The sequence below is a fragment of the Tympanuchus pallidicinctus genome, unplaced genomic scaffold (assembly GCF_026119805.1).
Source record: "Tympanuchus pallidicinctus isolate F22 unplaced genomic scaffold, pur_lepc_1.0 scaffold21, whole genome shotgun sequence".
NCBI classification, from domain to species: Eukaryota; Metazoa; Chordata; class Aves; order Galliformes; family Phasianidae; genus Tympanuchus; species Tympanuchus pallidicinctus.
Genome location: NW_026294733.1, coordinates 8,915,828 through 8,936,393, shown reverse-complemented (window position 1 = coordinate 8,936,393; position 20,566 = coordinate 8,915,828). Strand labels below are relative to the sequence as shown.

Here is a 20,566-nt window from a genome sequence, read left to right as displayed (position 1 = left end):
TCTGTAAGACAAATATGTATACTTAATAAAATCTTACCCTGTGTAACCTCATGATGGTTGTGATTATTCATTCAAAGAATGCTTATATAATGCAAGTTAGAATTGCTTCTTCAGGGGTTAATTTGGGGAATTCCAAGACACTTTCTGATCACTGAAAAATTCTGTTTTTTTTTTTCAATGTGTACTATAACTGTAGCAGTTTTAATAAACTGATCCTTGTAGCTGTTCATAGTTGGCATTGTTTTGAGGAATCATAAGCAACCATAAGTACTGCTTTATAAGCCTAAGAAAATACAGCTGTTTATGGAATCAAGAAATTGTACATTTGTCACTTGACATTTTATCCAGAAAATTACAAGCCTGCAATTTTTAGGATGGGAAATCCGATGTGCTTCTTTTTTTTTTCCCCCAAAAAAAGCATTTTAAATTATGGCTGTAAGAAGAAATGTTAAGTATGTTAGAAATACTTCAAAATGCCCGGTGCTCCTCATATTTTAAGTGCTGTGCCATCAGGCTATAAAACAGTAGTCAAGTCTCATTACAGATGTATAATTTACAAGAACCATGATAACCTGCAGGTGATTACCACCACAAAGGTGTTAGTGTACAAAGCTGCATGTTTAATGTTTATCATAATCTAGCTTTTACAAAACCAAACCCAAGTGTGTCAATGGAATCAAAATGTTAGATTGCTTGCGGAACTGCTTGCTTTCAATGCATCACCCGATGCAGGTAATGTGTAACAGAAGTTAAAATAGTAGAAATTGTAGGTGATTCCTTTTTCCTTCTGAAAAAAATAAATAGTGTCCATTGATGAAATGAGTACTGGTGTAATGATCAGTCTGGAAGAGGGCAGCAGGTAAAGAATGTTGTCACGTCTCTAAAACAAAATTTCAGTTGAAGTTTCCACTGCTGTTTTATGGTTCTTTGCAAAATCTGAACATGCTCAAATCATTCCTGAGAAAGCGTTGAAATTGGCTTTTTGGACTCTGCAAAAGTTAAAACTATTTCTTGGTAGTTATGATTGCTGGATATTGCACAGAATTCCTGAGACAATTCTGGAGTTTCCGTTGTGAAATATGAAGTGAGTGGGCAGGTATTGCATGGCGGGGTCTGTCTTGGCAACACTTTGATTGCACACACATTTATTAATGCTGCTGGTTCCATGAAACACAGAGATCAAGTTTCAAACCTGCTGTTATTAAAAGAGAAAAACCAAATCAGAAAAGGACAGATTAGTTCACTGAGCCTAATTGGAAAAGCATTTCATTAGAATGGGTCAAAAAACCTAGTCAGAGAGGTCTGGCAATCATGGTATAACGGCACATGAGGGAATGCTTCTCACTAAGTATGGTCTACCCGTTTCTTAATTAAAATGAAAATGATTTAAAGTGCTATTACTTTCTTCTACTGTTTGTTTAATGCAGTTAATAAAGGTGTCTAATTGTCGGAAATTGTTGACAAGGTACTCTTACACAGGGTTGGTCTCTAAGATAGCTTCAAGAGCTGAGGTTTGAAAATTTGGGGTTTTTTTAATGACTTCATTAGAAAAGTTTTGTCATTTGAATGCATCAAAATAACTCCTGCCTTCATGTGATTCCTCTGCCTATCTGCTGGAATAAGTGCAAAATCTGAAAAAATAACTTTGCTGGAGCTTCCTTGCAGCAGACCTCTCGGCTATCTACAGATGTAAAAAAAATGCCTTAACAGGTATGCTGGTTAGGTAGACAAGGAATTAATTTGTCAAGGGAAGAATGAAAAAACAGAGGCTACTCTGGGAGAGTCATTTGAAAAATTGTTGAAAAAACTTTTTGCAAGTATTAAAATTGAGTGCAGAAGCTTGTAGCTGACAAGAGGCAGTGTTGAAAACCAGTTCCATAAGTCTCAACTGATTGCTGCAGTTATCAGGAGCTGTTTGCTGGAATGTATTTTCCCTTTATTGCAGGGTCAGAGGATTACAGAAGTAAATTCACTGGGAAGTGTTTCATGGATCTTGTCTGTCCTGAGAAGTGTCGCTGTGAGGGAACAGTTGTGGACTGCTCCAACCAAAAGCTCACCCGGTTACCCAGCCACCTTCCTGAATATACCACTGATCTGTAAGTGCGGCCTCTCCAAGATGTGCTCAGTCAGGCATGTTGGTTTTCCTAGATTTTAAAGGCTGTATAAGGGCTTAGCAAATCAAGGCACCTTGCCATGTGAAACTGGGTAGGTTAATTTTGTTCTGGAGGAGCACCACATCTTTCTTACTTCCTTAGCTCTCACGCTAAATACAGACATGAGGAAGGAGCCATGGCCTTGTGCATCAGCTCCTTCTCCATGTCTTCGTGACATACTGCTTTGTCACGTGGCTCACACGAGCCATTTTCATGGTTCCTCTTCCTTTGACGCCTTTGTGTCAAATGTAATTGTCTTTTTCAAACATAATTGTCTTTTTTTGACCTTACGAAACAGTATGTGAACTGTTGTTCCAAAGCTAAGATAGAAGAATATAGGAAAGAGATGTCCAGAAACACAGAGAAGTCTCTGTGTAGAAAAACTGAACTCCACCAGAGAAAGGATTTGCATCCCAAGCCTGCCAGGATGGCAGCTTTTGCATTATTTTTGAAGATCAATGGAATTTTATGGGAAATAAATTGGTATCAAATTGCTTCTACTGAAGTGGACTAGATCTTCAACTGCACATCTCTTTTATAGGATGAATGAGGGAGATTTAGACATGCAAACAAAGCCTTGTGATGGTGAAGGTTAATAATATCTTACTGTGTGCACTGAAAGAAGGCATTCTTACACTGTCCTTTGGCATCACACTCTTAAAGGCATCCTGAGCTTTTATATCTTTTTACGCTCCGGGAGTCTGAGACACATGGCAGATAGTATCTTATTTGCAAAGGTCATAATTCTCTCTTTGTGACAGTCCTGTATGTCACAGAGATATATCTAAAGAGATCTGTGAAGCATTAAATGTCTTTTTGTTTTTTTCCCTTCAGGCGTTTGAATGACAATGATATTTCTGTTCTGGAAGCTATTGGACTCTTCAAGAAACTGCCCAACCTCAGAAAAATGTAAGTTCAAGTTATTTGCTTGTTAGAATTTGCGTTGTCTTGAACTTCAAGGAAGGAGGAAGGATTGAAGTTTTTGGTTTACTACTGTCGTAGCAGAATTTGTTGTTTTTAATGTAAATTTAAGGAAACAGAATGAGTTAACTCTTAGATGGACAGGCCCAGTTAAACTACGGAGAGTAGTTTAGTAGTTGGTTTAATAAGCAGAAACTGAAGTTTCTTGAGGAGATAAAAGTCAGAATCAGCTGTTAACCTGCTGTTTGTTCCCTAAGCATAAATTTTGCCATGGCAATTGAGGTTGCAGTCTCCTGTCACTTATTATATAGAAATAGATTTTATTTAGTGGAAATGAAATTGTGGAATGTTGTGTGTGCTTATCACATGCCTCCTTTTTCAGTGATACCATCAATCTGCTCTTCTGCATGAGTGTGTGAATGTCACTGAGTATATTTCTCTGTCTGTCTGTAGTATTTAAGTCTTCCAGTGCCATCCTGTTCCAGAGAAGGACTCGTTCTGTAAAAGCCAGCCAGACTTGTTACAAGCTGTAAAATATTCACTGCAAGCTTCATTTCTCCTCAAGAATGCAATAGCTTTGGGGTTCTCCTCCTAAACTATACTTTAAAACCCTATGCACACCAACAGCCTGTTATATTCTAGGGAAAACTCCTCTCAGAACAAGTCGTTAGTATGTTAAAACAGAAAAATAAAAGAACCAAGCAGAGCTTTTGCAGTTGGGCTGCACTCTGGTGGTTGTGTTTGTGGTAATTTGGTGATGAACACCATAGTGAAATGTTAAAATTAACCTGGAAGGTATGGCAGGATGAATGGTTCTGTGAAGTCTGAGTAGCACCCAGCTTGTTCTGTGTTGAAGTAAGAAGATCAACAGAAATAATATTATTATAAACTTTAGCCATAAGCTGAGTGAAATCTGACTGAAAAGTGAACTGTGTGAACAATCTCACCTTGAGAGCTTCCTAAATCTGTTCATTTCCTATTCATAGCAACACATAAAGGAATCCTTGGCTTTCTGAAATTTTCTTTTCACCTCTTGCCTAAAATAAATGTCTGGAAATCGGATTAAAATTTATCACTATGGTAAATCAGGGAGTCCCTAAGGAAATAATAGCCCTCTAGAGTGACCAGGTTGACTACAGAGTTGTAGAATGTAGAATGGCTGGAAGGTGTTGGAAGGGACCTTAAAGCATTTCCAGTTCCAACCCCCTGCCATGGGCAGGGCCACCTCCCACCAGATCAGATCAATTCTCTCCCAGGTCTTGAGCACCTCCACAGATGGGGCATCCACAGTTCCTCTGCACAGCATGTTCCAGGGTCTCTGAGTAAGGAATTTCCCCTTAACATCTAATCTAAATCTCCCTTCTTTTCCCCCTTTGCCTTATCACTATCAGACTGTGTTCTTTGGATCCTGCCAGAGGCCATAGGTACCTTGGGAAATACTCAGGACTCCTTTTCCACTGTCTTTCAGTATTTCAAGAACAGGTCCTGAGGGAAGTGTAGCACTGTGAGACCATGGGGTTTTTCTATAATGGGGGTTTGCTGTAAAGCCTGTCAGAATTTTTCTCATAGAAAAAAAAAAGTTCCTTGTCAAGTGCTGCAGTCATCATCTAGGAAACATAATTTTAGTGCTGGGAAGGACAGACTGAAGCTCTCTTGAGTTGCAGAGCAGGCAAAAGTTCCACTGCTTTTATTTTTCAAGATTTGTATCAGCAGTTGATTATTTTTTCTGGTAATTCTAGACTGCAAAGTATGTAATTTCTCATGTCTGTTATTCTAGCGGGTAAGGCCGTAGGGATGATATATTGACTCAGAAGAGTAATTGCTGTCATCTACCAACTTTCTGTTGCGTTCTGATAAGTGAAACTTTAATTTGGGAAAACAAATAAAGAAATTTGTAATTGACAGTACTTCAAGTGGTATTATAGGGCTCTATCTTCTTTACCCTCTGTAAATCTTTTCTCTTGCAACTTTGTTATACTGTTTAATCTTGGATTTCCAAATCTCTTGCGTGGGAAGAGTACTTTGTACTCTTTGTAATTGGGCTTTTCTGCAACTGCTAGCGTATTTTTGGATGATTTTATGTTGTTGAAATGAGGAGGCATTATTTACTTTAATGAATGAAGTTGCTTTTCTACAGAGGTCCCTTGCCAGCAAAGAAAATTGAGATGGTTTGGCTGGTGTAAAGGTGCCAGTATTTGCATGTTTTGCCTTGAGTTTATGATCATCCATTAAAATTGCACCCATTTTTAGGAAACATGACTAAATATCTTTTAGATGGTAAAAAAATAACTAGTAAAACATTTAACTACAAATGTAGGTCAGTCTGCAGTCTGTGAGTTGAAAGTCAAAAGTCTTCTAAAAACTCATGCTCCTTTCCCACCACAAACATTTATTTAGTTATACATTTATTTTTGTACAAATGAGCATCATGGTGTGAACTGAACTATGAAAGGGATCGTTGGGAGCAATTATTTATGTCAGTATTCAAAAGAGATGCTGAGCTATAAACGTTTCCATTATAGAAATAGCTGAGCCCCTAAATTAAATGCATATGTCAGAATATCCATCCCTGACTTGTTTTTAACTCACATTAAGTCTTTGTGTAAGTGTTAGCACGAAGTACAAAACCTCTGGAAAGCAAAACCAGCATTTAAGTATTCTATACACTTCTATATCATTTTTTGCTGATTGCTGGCATGCTCCTTTCTGGTCACAGAATGCACAGAATGCACAGAGGTGATGGACCACATGCTGGGCCCAGAGTCTGACAGTATTTCAGCAGACATAAACCAGCATACTCAGGTTTCCCACTTGAAACATATCTCCAAGACTCAACATTTTTAGATTAAGTGATGACTTCTGAAAAGAGCAAGACCCACATTATTCGTGTCTGAGGCCAGGCTGTCCTGTTGCCATGTCTTCTGTCGACTTTTATCCCAACAAGATTGCCTGTTCTTCTGAGCATTGTAGCCCAGGTGCTAAGCTGATAGTTTGTCATTTGTTTTATATCACCTGGAATTGGATTTTGAAACTATTACTCATGCTGTGTGTAGTGGATCATTTCTGGAATAAGATACTGTTCAGTATTAGCAATAGTGTTGGAATTTGGCATCTTCTTGGGAACAAGAGTGTATTTTTTACTTTCTCTTTTTTATTGTAGACAGTGAAACAAAAATAGTGCTGCCTGTCAAAAGCCTAAACAAATAGGATTACTCACTACAGTCTGTACAGGACTCCATAAGGGCGTGCTTGAAGGACTGAGGCCCAAGGTTTTCATGTGCTATGGCCTTTACATAAGTGTTTTAAATAATTAAAAGCCATTTATTTTTATGCATCTCTAAGGGCATTTTATCATTCAGAAGCTCTCTATTCACTGGGTTTTTCACAAACATGAAATATTCAGAAGATTCACTTTTCATTCCATCAGGAGTTCATTTGACTTTCTAGACTGAAGTTCTCCAGTGTTGATCTACAACAAACATCTTGAGGCTGCAGAGGCAGAGTAAATATTTAGAAAACAATGTTGTGTATTGCAGTAGGTGTGAATGGAGAGTTAAATGATACTCATTTCATTCTAAAAGATGGTATTAAATTTAAATGCCCAAGAGCTCATGAGTGCGCATGTTAAAATTTGTATCAGATGCATTCAGTCACACAGTTTTTTACATTTATACCAGTGGTCAGTTTAAAATAAAGACTGTGGTTTGCTAAATAAACATGTTTCAATATGATGGTCCCTATTTCAGTGGTAGTAATACTGTTTCTGTTGAGCACCCAGTCCCAAGCAGAATCTGTAAATTCAAGGATGTTAATCTGTGTTAAAAAACCCTGTTTATAGCAGGTCTGAGACACTTACCGTCAATGAGATGAGGTATTAGAGCTGGTAATTCCATGGATTTAAATACTCTTGATAATCTGATCTGTATTTTTTATAAGTGGAGTGAAGAGAGCTATTTGTAAGTACATTAAATACACTTCTGAGCTGCTCTATCCTCTCCTTGCTGACTGCATGCTTTACTAGATAACCACTGAAAAGCATATAACTGTCCTTCTCCTTTCCAGTGTGATGATACGTGTTTTGAATGAAACACTAATCCTTTTCTTTTTGTGACTGGTTGTCTCTTTCCAGAAATCTGAGCAATAATAAGATCAAGGAGATTCGAGAAGGCACGTTTGATGGAGCTTCAGGAGTTCAGGAGCTGATTCTGACAGAGAATCAACTGGAATCAGTGCATGGACGAATGTTTAGGGGCCTTACGGGGCTGAAGACATTGTGAGTGCAAACACCTGTCTTTCTCTTTTCCGCTGTATCTTGAGTGGGAACACTCAAATTCAGCTATGCTTGCTAAAATCTGTTACTAGAAAACAAGCTCGAACACAGTGTCTTGTTTCAGTGTGATGAACCTGCAGTAAATAGCTGAGTAAAGTCCTGAGTAGGTGAGAGATTGATGTACTTTCTGTAGAAGAAAACAGATTTTCAAAAGTTTCAGAAGCAACTTGATGGTGAACCTGCCAAATTTAGGTGCTTTTAATCACTTAATACTTACACTATTTCCTATAGAAACAAGGTGTGTGGGAATTACCTGCTTTGGCAGGGGGGTTGGACTCGATGATCTCTGGAGGTCCCTTCCAACCCCTACAATTCTGTGATTCTGTGAATGTATTTGTTAACTATTAGTTCATCTACCCACAACCCCCTCCATCCAAATTGGAATTGTTGGTCTGTGTAAACCAAACCTCAGAGGAGAGGAGGAACCAAAGGGATTTTTAATATCCTATAAGCTACAGGAAATCAGCAGGAGCCAAAGAAAAAAGTCTTGAATTATTGCCACAACCAAAAGCTGGTGTAGCTAAGCAGTTTAAGGTGGTCCTAACCAAATTATTGCAGGTCCTGCTGGCAGAAGGTAGCTGCCCCGCTCACTTTGCACCAGGAATAGCTGGCCATGAGCACACACGTGGCTTTGAGATGTCCAGATAGCCTCAAGTGCTATAAAACATTCCTGCAGCTGTACTATTAACATGGTTGTGGTTGGGGACAGTGCATATGAGGCACAGAGCACAAATGCATAAGAAATCAGTTTGGTGTTACTTTTGCTCTTAGAACAACTTTGCAATTTACTTCTTACAAGTATTGCTTATACATAAACTCATAGTAAGTAGCATTCATTTACTTTCAAGTTAAAAAATATATTGGAAGAAGGCTCAAAGACAGGATTTCAAGATGGCATCCTATCAACTCCTTTTCCCTATCCTGAGAAGCAGTCAGGCCTCTGGTGACCGCAGAGATTCATGCCAAGCGATGAGTATGATCTGCATGTGAAAAATACCCACTTCTGCACAGTCTCCCTGCTGTGGAAAGAAATCACTTGATGAGGTGGCTGCTGTCATTATGAAGACTCTAGGAATCAAAATGGAATTTAAAATCTGCAATGTATTCATCATTAGCAGCACATGCATCTTGTGTTGCACAATATCATCGCACGATTCCTTCAGTACAAGTATGAAAAAAATATCCAGGCTTCACTTGGAGGACTTTGGCCTGTAATGACAAATAGGGATCTTTTCTTCTATTATTCCTTAACATTATTTTCCTGTGGTTACAGCCATCTGTTCTTTAATGTAAGCATTTTACTAAGGGAATTTAAAATATTGTTCATAGATACTAAATTGATTTTCATAATGTAAAGCAGTCTGTAGCCATACTCCAAAAGAGCAGTCAGCATTTTTTAAATAAAAAGATACTTAATATTCAGGTCCTGCTGACCTGACCTACATTTCTCCCTAGCTGATAAAGCAGTCTAAATACACACAGCATGAAATGAGGATCTGTAAGTATAAGTTTTCATTCAGGAAGGGCACACAGTGCATGGTATACCATGGTATGAAAGCAAAGGTTTAAGCTTCAGGGACATATATGTCTATCCATTGATTAACTTGTTCTGAACACTAAAGTTAAGACCTTTTATGAAGAGGCCACGCTGGACAGAGTTGTAGTCCAGTTCTTAGAAGACTTTTTCCTAAAATGTAATAGATCACCATGAAATATATATTGTAATCCAACCACCTTTCAGAACTACTGTCTGATACTTCACATACAGAATTGAAAAAATGTTTCCTACTGCTTCAATATATGAATTTCCTGAAGTGACCAAAGCCACTGAAGGCCTTATTTTTTGTATTTACACTCACCTTTTGGAGCCTGTGACCTGGCTTTCAAGCAGCTTAGTACTCCATGTACAAGATGTGAGTTCTGTGTCTGGGATTTTTCTGAAGGCTTCATTCCTGTTGCAGCACAGAAACTACTGAGACTGTGGTGGCTGTGATGATTATTATATGCAGAGAAGAGTAATGCTAAAGCAGTGCAATATGCAGGTCTTACACACTGAGTGTTTGTGATTACACTGTGATTTCTTTTCTGCTATATTTAATCTCTCTTTGGTGTTTCTGAGAAGTCTACTAATCTGACACCTAAATGCCCAACTTGCAGGAGATTGCAGGCCAGACTTCTGACAGAGTCTGAATTTTCGTTGTTCACTGCGAGAATGTGATACCATAGAATGAACAGTCCTCAATTCAGAGCATCAATCCACTGGAAGAGCAGCATGAGCTGCATGTATTCTGTATATTTCTGATTGTGTGCTTTAATTACTAAATAATTTTTCACCTTAGTAGAGATATTACAATGGTGATGTTTACAGATCCAGCTATTGAGTGGCATGAATTGTAACAAATACTCATAAGCCTTTTTTTGCTGTGGAGAGAAACAAGACACTACAGTCTTTCAAATTAATTAGAAATTATTGTGGAGTTCATTGTTACCATAACAACTCAGAGAAAGATATCTTCTGATACACAGCATTGATTCATCTGGTACAAACACAGAGCAAAAATAAAACAGTTATGGAATGGTTACTGTTATCTGTCCTATCAGTGATACTAACAAGATTTCAGAGCTTGCTTTACATCTGGAAATGTTTCTTAAGCTATCCCTTCATTTCTGCTAAGGACTCTCTTTCCTTCCATGCTTTTGCATTGTGGATTACATCCACGATAGAAGCAATGCAGTTAGTGTTACTGTCACACATTTCTGACAGCCTTTCTCAATGCATCTCTGAAATACATCTTGCTCTCAGACACACTTAGTAAATCAAGAGACTTGAGAGCATGTAATTCAAGTTTACCACTAGTGATAACGTTAATTCCAAACTAATTTCACATGTCAATTTTCCATTAGTTCCTAATGTTATGTAGAGGAAATGCATTTTAAATTCAGGAGACAACGTTTACATGAGTTTAGCCCTCCTCTAGCTGTTTAGTCCTACAGCAGTCAATAAAAATGGAGCCTAGTGATTGCCAAACCATCTGCTGATGCCCTAGAAACTGAACATCCTAGCTTGAAACTGTACCCACTCCCAATATTTCTTAAGTTCTTTCTTAAATCTTTTCAGGATGCTGAGGAGCAATTCTATCAGCTGCATAAACAACGACACCTTTGCTGGACTGAGCTCGGTGAGGCTTCTTTCTCTGTACGACAATCACATCAGCACCATCACACCTGGAGCCTTCAGCACATTAGTCTCTTTGTCTACAATGTAAGTTATCTTAAAATGTGAACGTTGTGGTGTTTTTGTTCCATACTTTCTTTACAAGGAGACAGCATTTGAGTTTCAAAATCAAAAGTCTTATTCCTATTTGGAAAACCTCATTTAAAGAAAGAAAACCCTATCCTGAAATCACAGGTTTGAAACCATCAGGGTATCATTCATAAAACCATTAGAACTGTTGCCAATTTGATGTTGCCAATTTCAGGCAGAATGACTGCATGTTTTGCCATGTTAGTGCAGTGCACCAGAGGGGTTCATGTAAAGCAGCTTCTTCAGATTCAGAGCTGCGTAGCTTATCTTACACTTGAGCTCCCCAGAGCTTCATTAGTTTCAGTGGAGTAATTTTGTAACGGCAGCCTTCTTGGATTTCAGTCGAATAAGATAAATATCAGAAGAAAACAAGTAGCTAATGCGTAGATTTTCAGAAGAGCCTAATAAGACAAAATACTCCAGTCCTGCTGAATGTGAATTTGAAATTTCTAATCTAAGCTTTTCTGATAATTGTCTTATATTTCTCAGTACTTCTTTGAAGCAGTTCCATTGCTGTTAAAATATTCTTCTGCACTTCTTACAATGTGTCCATTTTAATAAAGTACAGATTGATAAATATGGAAAGAAAGTCTGCTCTTTGTTTCCAGCTGTGAATATGGACCCTGATGTTGCTGTAAGTGGAAGTTGTCTGATTAATTCACTTCACACTGCCCTGAAAATAGACCCTAATTGTCCAATAAAAACAAACTATTGGAGCTATTGCATTTCAGGTTTTGAACCTAGATTTTGTTTTCATTTATTTTCTGTAGCCCCAAAAGCCCCCTTGAAGCTGGAGGACAAAGAAATAAAGACAACCAGATTATTTTTATTGACTGTTTTCAAGTCACGGGTCAAATCTAGTGGTAGTTACTGAAAGCTTGTTCTCTCAGTGCTGCAAGCAGTGCCTGCCTGCTTATTGCACGACTGCTTCTGTATTTCCTTCATAGCTGTAACTCTGAATCAGTCTGCAAAGTCCCTGCCTTGTTTGCACAGATGTGTCTTTGTCATATTTTGTTAGAAGATGCCCAGTTTCCTTTTTTCAGCTGCAGATGACGAATGTTAGAATTTATAGCAAGAGAAGCTAAAGCTGCTCGTAATAAGACTGCATTGCTTTGGCCCTGGCTGAGTATCGTGTTGGTCATGGCAAGTTTCTTCTGGTGTCTTGAGGAAAAGTTTTGTTCATTTTTACATTCTGTACATTTTTAGGTGATCCACAAACAGTACAGGCAGGAGGAGGTTTGCTTTTGACTTCTTGTGACACTGGGACATAACAGGGCATAATGATCTTTCACAGATAAATCCGAAATGCAAATTCCTAGAAGCACTCTATTGTAGGCAGTTATGTGAGATGACAACACTGTTGAAGATGTATACTATGACTGCTTTCCCCATTCAGCCCACACTTGCGAGTTAATTAGGATTTGCAATGACTCAACTCTGTATCTGCCAGTGGGAGCCAGAACCTACAAAATTTAACGTTTCTTTCCTTTTTTTATCTTGGTGTATTTACAGCTCTTAAAAAAACATTGCCCCTTTTATTTTTGCTCAGTGTAGCAGCCTCACTGATACTATCAAAACATGGACAGCTCTGAAAATGATGTGCTAATGGTTTTCAGTAGTGGAGAAACATCAATTTTGTAAATTACTGAGGAAGAGAATAGCAGTTCTTATTAATTGTTACTAGTCAAAATATGTGTTTAGCATCCTAATTGGAAGTGCACCTGCACTTTTGTATACGTGGTATTTGGTCATGTCTTTCAGTCCTTATAGTGTCAATTGGGCATGTTTGTAAGCAGAACTGCCTCTTCATGACTTAAGCATGCAACTATTCTCTCATAAACTTTACTTGAATCCCAAGATGTATTCAGCCTAATTTCAACAATATCCAGACACATTTCAGCATGTTTTTCTAACAGGTCACCAGAATTCATGTAAAGGGTTAATATTCTATCCTTTGCAATTTTTAACAGAGACGCTTGTAGTAGGATATGAATATTTCATTTCTCAAGACTTCTATTCACCCTTGATTTTGAAAATATGTTTGTGTCCTTGAGGAAGCACTTATGAATTTAATGTTAGTAAGACATCTTTGCTAAAAGCGTGATTGCTTTGCTTCTGTTACAGCGGTTAAATATTGCATGTGGGAACTCTGATTACTAATTATGAATTTTTAAAACAATTTTCCCAATGTTTGTGATAAGTTCACTTGAACAGCCAGATTCCAAGATAAAATTATGAAAAGAATTGGCTGTCCTAGACTTTCAGTTGCTTTTCAAGTCACGTAGGGGATCTCTTGTCCAATGTGACACTTCAGAGATCCTTAATCTCACAGTTTTGCCTTGGAAAGAGTATATATGTGCTCACGTCACCTTTATATTAAACAAAGAAGAAAGAGGCTGGTCTTCAGTTGGACAGAGGATGAAATTCGAGTGCCACTAAAGTGTCAGTAGAACACATGTGATTGTGACAAGATAAATCTTTAACATTTTTCCCTGTATTTATTTAACTTTCAGAACAACAGAGTTATTTCTCCACTCATTTAATATTGCTTGGTTGCTAGGAAAAGTATAATCCAAATGTAAGCCAAGGATTTAATATTTTTAGTGATATGTTAACATGTGTTTGCCAAGAAAAAAGGTGAGGGTTTGTGGATAGTTGCTGCTGCTCGGCTAATGGGCAGTAACACAAGAAGTTAAAGAAACCTCTATAAAATGGGCATAATTACTATTCTGATGGGAGTGATCTGTAGGCTGACCATATGTATGTTTCTGCAAGTTTTTCCTTACTTTCTGAACTGCATGTTTTCCAGTAACCTGATTATATATACCTGCTGCTTGTTTCCAATCGTGGGTGACTTCATTGTAAGGATTTGTGTCGTGGAAGTTGTTCTGTGAATATGATCTCACTCGTTTCCATCAGTGAAACAAATTATGTTTGAAGCAATGGTTCACTTAGCTTTGGAGGTCTAAACTCTTGGTTTAAACACACTTCATGCCAAAGTATGTCCGTATGGAAAGTACATGAGGTGCCCTGCGTATGGACCCAATATGGATTAAAAAAAAAAAGGAGAATAATTCAGAAAGAAAGTAACCAAAATTAGATGGATGCTTTCATTTCTGCATGTTCCAACTGAAAGCTTCTTCATAACCTCTTTATTTTTTCATCTTTATACAGCAAATTAGCCTTGCCACCAAATCCTAGTCAGTATGTAGTAGGTTGAGCATTCTTATTATCAAGCATTCAACTGAGTACTGTAGTCCCTGTTTCTCCTCTACAACACGTACAACAGTCTCTGCTGGCTCCCCATGTAATTACAGATGCAGAGCTCCTGGCTGCTGCAGTGATTGTAGTGTGCAGTGACTGAAATGTGCTTTTTTGACACGGAGAGCAGCTGTAACTCACGTTTTGCTGATGTCATGTTGACCTAGGACCTACATCAGTTAGGAATTTGTTTGGATTTGTTTTCTTGTTGCTGCACCTTAGCTGTGCCAGATGTTTTCACCTTCAGCACTATTGCATTCCAAAGGATTTGCTTGGTTGAAAACCTAATGTGATCTTGGCTACACATTTAGGTTTCCAAAAGTATGTTGCAAGTGAAGATTTCCAAGACCTTCAGCTACTGCACCTGTATTTGAAGTGTGTGTTTCTTTAGGAAACATTTTTTGTTTTAAGATATGATGTGCTATGGAGGAATTTCATGATAATCTATTTTTCTGTTCTGTTGAAATGAGAAGCCTTGGACATACGTATGATGTGAGAATTCCCTCAGCGTTAGTTTGGACACTGCGTTTTCCATACGTGAGGCTCTGACGGTTCATTTTTCTTCAGTATGGAGTCCTAAACTCAGGCTATTGATTCTCTCTGTATTTGTGCAGAAAAAGAGTCAGCCTTCTCTTTTACCAGGACTGTCAGCCTCTTGCCTTCATTTTAAATTTAATTATGAAACACACACAGATAATATATACGAGTTTTGGTACAGGATTCTCAACTCTAATTCTAACTAGCTTAGAAAGATCCTTGTTCAAAATAAGTGTCACCTTACACTCCTTTCAAGAAACACAGGCTATTAAGAAATGCATGTGAATAATTGCTTCTCTGTACTGATATCTATGTTACAGGTGTCCCACTGAGAAATGGCTGTGCCATCTATGCTTTTGTGGCCTGACAAGAGAATGGATAGGGCTTTCTTTTTTCAAACACTGCTGAAACAAGCTGTGCTATAGATCCCTTCCTCTTAGAGAGGCTGTCTGTGTGTTTCTTTGTGTCCTGCACACCGTAGTGCTGTAGCAAAGCTGAAGCTGTTTTGGAAGGATATTCTGGAGTGGTTGCAATTTGATGCAGACCTCGTGAAGTCCAGAAAGCAGTAAATCATATGTTTTTCAGATAGTACTGAGCATAGAAGGGAAATTTCATAAGGAGTGGCCCAAGCTGACAGCGCTGCTTAATATACATCTATGTGTATATACGTATGTGCATGCAGGCAACCTTTATGCAACTATTTCTGTAAGCAACCCAAAAGAAGCTCCCACCCCACTGCACACGTGAGACAGTACTGTAGGTGTATGCTAAGCTTTTGTGTGGCATCAGCTGAAGTCACCCCTCTGAAGACCGTGCATATATGTGCCACTGTGTGAATTGAGTTTAGGCTTGAGCGTGGGCTATAGCTTGAGCTTAAATGCACTTGTGAGTAAAGCCCTGTTGGTGATGCAAGTGCATCTAAATAATAGATGCAGCAGTAAGTACTTTGGTTTATAAACATATATTTATATGCATATATATTTTATTACAACGCTAATTCCTATCAAAACTGCATAGCATGTGCTCTGTCTGTAGAACAGAACAGGATCTCACAGAAACAGATGGCAGGAAAAAGTCTGGACGTGGAACCTGTCTTTTTTCACTATTTATTTAAGTATTTCTGTATGTTCTTTTTTTGATGCAATTATATCTTGTTCCGTTTCAGCAATTTGCTGGCTAACTCCTTTAATTGTAACTGTCATTTGGCCTGGCTGGGAAAGTGGCTGAGGAAGAAGAGAATTGTCAGTGGAAATCCACGCTGCTTGAAACCCTTTTTCTTGAAGGATATTCCAATCCAAGATGTAGATACCCAGGATTTCACCTGTGAGGGTAAGAAAGTCCAGTCCAATTTGGTGTCTGTGGTAATGTTGACCCTGCGTCAGCGCCTCCCTGCCTATCAGGCAATAATCCATGGTGAACATTTCTGTTTGATGATGATGAAGACAGCCTTCTACAGCTGAAGATCACTGTTCCCTATCAGTTTACATTCATTCTTGTTGTCCACATTCTGCATTTCCACTACCCTCACTTAAAGAACAATTTCATGAAAGACGAATGCTCTGATCTGTGTAATCTCAATATAACCCTAGCTCTTCCTCCCACTTCCTTATTCATGCACGTAGTTAAAATTCTTTGAAGCCTGTGGGAGTGATCTTTGATTGGAATTTATTCTGTATTTGGGGAACTGCTTGGTTTAACCGTTAGCAAATGAATGCAGGGAAATAATAAAAAAAAATGCAGATGGTCCTTTAAAGACTCAGTGATGCTTAGTGCCTTGCTATGTCCATATGTTACAAATGAAAAGAGAAATTCCTTGAATGTCATTATTCTTTAGGTAGTTCTTATGATCAAGCAGATTTTAAGGAAAATAAGAAAAACTGACAGATGAATACACTACTAACTAACTTGTAGGCTGTAGTTGCTTTAAGGCTCAGATGTGTTGGTACTCATACCTCTGAAGAGACTTCGAGAGTAATATGAGTTTCCTGTTTGGAGCTGAAATGAACTTCTGCCCTAGTCAGGCAACCTGGCAGCAGGCCCAAACGCTTTGGACTCAGAGCACAAGAGAACCAAGTTTAGTCTTTAAGGAATAATTAGCTTTTAGTTAGGAAAGTAAAAATCCTGGTCAATGAAATGACATTCCACACTTCAGAGCTTTCTCCATTGCACAGGCAGTGAAACAGCTGTGGTGAATGAAAGGTACGTGGTGGCAGGATGTGAAAAACAGAATTCAGGGGAAAATGGAATATGCTGAATATGCAGAAAATACATTTTCTGCAGGTTTCCGAAAGGCTTTGAATTTTGTTTCCATCTGCAAAGCTCAACTAGAGAGAAGAAAAGAAAAAAAAGAATCCCTGTTCTTTTGTAAACTAGTCATGCCTCTCCATCCCACTGAATACAAATGACTCCCTGCCCGTACATTTATGGGTAATGTTGTTATCTTGTAGCAGGAGTTCCACTCCTATTCTTTAATCTCAATGCTCATGGGTACATCCAGCAGGGAGAAGGAAGAAACAGATCAGTCTCAATTAGTCCTTGCATCAGTTTTTAACAACTGAAGGCACGTAATGACGGCTGACTGTGCTCTGGATTGCAGCCCTGTGTCTCGGCACTGGTCCACTCAGGCTGCCTGTACTCTCAAACAGTTGTGTGGTTCCCCTCGCTGTCATCTACAGAATGTGCCACTAAGTGTTTTCTTCCATATACATCGTGATACTGTATTATGCATTTGCTTCATGTTTTGTAAAGCCTGTTGTTTTTGGGGAAAATCCATGCCTGAGTGTTGTTAACTTCAAATACTTGGTTTGTTCTGCAGAACCTATTGTTCTTCCATTATGGGATTTAATCTGTTTATGGAACTTTGAATCCATTTTTGGAAAATGTAGATATTTTTATGTGTGCACAGATGGGCAGCCAGCAGTTGGAAGTATGCTGCTCAGCTTGTTGTTTGCCTGGTTGTTCCTGTCAAAAGCAATGAGATTCTCAATTCAAATGATAAATGAAGTGCCAGGCTGATGTTAGAAAATAAGAAATTAACGTCTAAAAATTGAATTTGTAGAAAAGTCTTCCTTGAACAGAGTAGATTGTGAATGTCATCTATCTAGATGAGTTGAGGATAACATGTTATCCATTTCACCATGTCCATCCTGGGGACAGGATGGATTTAGGATTCACATAACTGATTTTACAGTATTTGAAAGATTACAGAGAAGTAAATATTGCTTGGGAGAAAACATATATGTAATATATTTATTTAAAGATGCGGCCATTCAATTTTTCAACTGTTGCTGTTGTTGCCTGAAGAACTTGTATGTTGATCCAAAGAGCAACTTCAAAATTCTGTGATGGTTAGCCTGGATTCAGGGATGTTCCTCACTGCTCCTTGTAAGAATCTGCTGTCAAAGTGCATCAGGCTGCGTTGAAAGCTGATTTCCCTTCTGAGCATCCCATTTCTCCTCTGCAGGTAACGATGAAAGCAGCTGCTTGCTTTCTCCTCCTTGTCCTTCCCAGTGTACCTGCATGGACTCGGTGGTACGCTGCAGCAACAAAGGGCTGCGAGTAATGCCCAAAGGAATTCCCAAAGATGTGACTGAGCTGTAAGTTACATTTCACGTGGCTCCTTTCATGAGAAGTTCATGACATTACATTGTGGGGAAGCTTTGTGGGTCCTTTGGGGCTTTTACCTTTGACTTCAGTGACAGAGTGGCTGGTATTTTGTGTTGTGGTGCTTTCTGTACCTTTTAACTGTTGTTATTTTTATATTTATTTGTTCCTTGACCAACTGCATTGCTGTACAATGGGAACAGTGCTTATCTATCCTTGCACTCATTAGTTCTTTGTTGAGAACAAGTGCATATATTAGTATCAGATGATTCCGTAGTGCTTCTGAGCTGCCTGAACTCACGATAGGCATTTTGAAAGGACGATGAAAATGTATTCCTGACTTACACAGCTGTGAGCTAATTATCCTCTAAGGAGACAGAGAGGAGGAAAAAAATCTGCCGTGTGATGGAAACAAACAATGAGTTTTCTCCAAGCCTCATGAAATGTCTAAAATAACTGATAATTAGATTACATGGTAAACAAATCCTAGTTGAGAACTATCTTTCTAGGCTTCTTTTCAACTACTCCTTACTATTATACTGGATTTTGTTTCTTTCCAAAGAAAGAAAATACCTTGGTGGCACTGCTTGGCTTAAACAGCTGGCAATGGAAATACAGAGCTTTTCTCCTATAGATACTTATTCAAATCTATCCCAGGTGAATTGTTCCTGAAGCTTTTTACAAGCTCATCAATATTTCTGTATGAATGTAGTTGGCTGAGTTAGTTGTTGTGTTCACTGAATTTTGTAATGGATGAAAATCATTTCTGCTTTACCCCATTCAGTAATGTGGCAACTGATGAGTGAAATACACATCCTTTACTTCCTTTGCAGTTGAAGGGGGTTGTCTGTTTTTAGCTATGTTGTAGTCAAATATAGGGCCTTGTTGCTCTAATGGGGAGTGGACTGAGAGTGTGTGTGGGAATTAAAAATAACGTGGATATTTTGTACAGATTAATACATCCATGGGAACACTGGGTATGTTTGAAGTGGTTTGAATCCAAAGCCAAGTCCAGGCCTGTGTATTACTTTATATATTGTCATCCATGATAAAGAATCTATACAGTTTCTACTCTTTTCTTGTTCAGATCTTGTTCTTGTTCAAATATGACTTGCCAAGAATAAGATAGCACAGATTTTGCTTTGATTTCCACTGCCATTCTGAGGAATTTTTATCTTTAAATTTTGCATATCGGGTTTTACTGATACTATCCGATACACTGACAACATAATTTTCACAAAAAGAGTGAAGCTAATCTCACATTTTTGAAAACTGCTACATTTCTTAAGCTATTTCTTTGGCAATTGAGGCAGTAGCCTGGAATTGAGCAGTTTGAGTTCATAGAGGCTTACATGACTGTCTTCTTCAGTAAGAGCCTCATGGCTATGCAAGCTTCTAGTTCTGTTTTCTGCTTTCAATCCAGAAATGTGTCAGCAGAACACAGTCAGCCATGAACAGGCTGGCTCAGAATTGTTCATGTTCTGCAAATACAATCTTGAATCTGTCCCAACTGTCTCCCAGTTCAATCCTGATCACTTTTCTCTCAACCAACATAAATTGAACTCCTTATATGTATCTATGCCAAAGAATGAGCTGCAGTTACTGAAGCAAAAAAATTTGTGAAAACAGTGAAAAGAACAAAATTTACAAAATGAAATAAAATCAGTCTTACTTGCCTTTCTTCTGCTTCCAGATTAGCATCCTAACCATAATCTAGAAGACAATGTATCAAGTTAATAGCGTGTAGTTTTTACTGTTCTCTATTTGAGAATTGTCATAATTGCTGTGGCAATCAACATCTCCTGTGGGACTCCACCTCTTGCCTCACTTTGAGGACCACAGCTGTCTGGCAGACTGAACCAAATAACTGTCTGCAGTGGTTAGTTTTGTTCAGTTTGCACTCCTCACACCAAAATGCCCTCCTTCCCACAGCACAGTCCCAGATCCCTTCAGCTGTGTCTAGAGGCTGAAGTATGTTGCCAAAGATTGTCACAGACACTAGGAACTGCACAGCACATGAGTTACCTGCTGCATCAGACGTGATTTCACATGGCCAGGGAGAGCCATCACTCTCTCCAGGGCAAGGATGTCTTCGCCTTTCCCAGCCAGTACAGCAGTCAGAGCTGCTCTGGGAGAGAAAAAACCTTCTCCATGTTACCTCAGCTCATTCTGCCTTTCTCCCCTTCTGCCATTCTCCCCTTCTTCACTGTCAGGCCAGCAACCTGCAGGCAGTGCATGGGCCCATGCCTCCCTTACAGCACAAAGCCACTAAGGACAGAGGTTGTGCCAAGGAAGGGACGCGGCATGAAGAGCCTCCTGTCCTCAAAGCCCGCAGCTCCCTTGTGGGTGGCCTGAAAGGTGATGGGATACAGGGGAGCTTTTCAGTAGGACTTTTATGAATGTGCCAGTCTGGCATTTATAAACTTCAATCTCTTACAAGGCACATCAGCTACAGTG

General features: G+C 38.8%; 1 protein-coding gene across 3 annotated transcripts in view; it reads left to right on the top strand.

The window, feature by feature from the left end:
* Positions 1-20,566, top strand: part of SLIT3 (slit guidance ligand 3) — a 474,748-nt gene that overhangs the window by 363,799 nt on the left and 90,383 nt on the right. For all 3 annotated transcript variants that reach the window (XM_052684870.1, XM_052684871.1, XM_052684872.1), the window contains 6 exons: positions 1,946-2,096; positions 2,988-3,062; positions 7,204-7,347; positions 10,523-10,666; positions 15,672-15,835; positions 17,970-18,102. In XM_052684870.1, the coding sequence (XP_052540830.1) occupies positions 1,946-2,096; positions 2,988-3,062; positions 7,204-7,347; positions 10,523-10,666; positions 15,672-15,835; positions 17,970-18,102 (811 nt within the window). The remainder of the gene's footprint in view (positions 1-1,945; positions 2,097-2,987; positions 3,063-7,203; positions 7,348-10,522; positions 10,667-15,671; positions 15,836-17,969; positions 18,103-20,566) is intronic.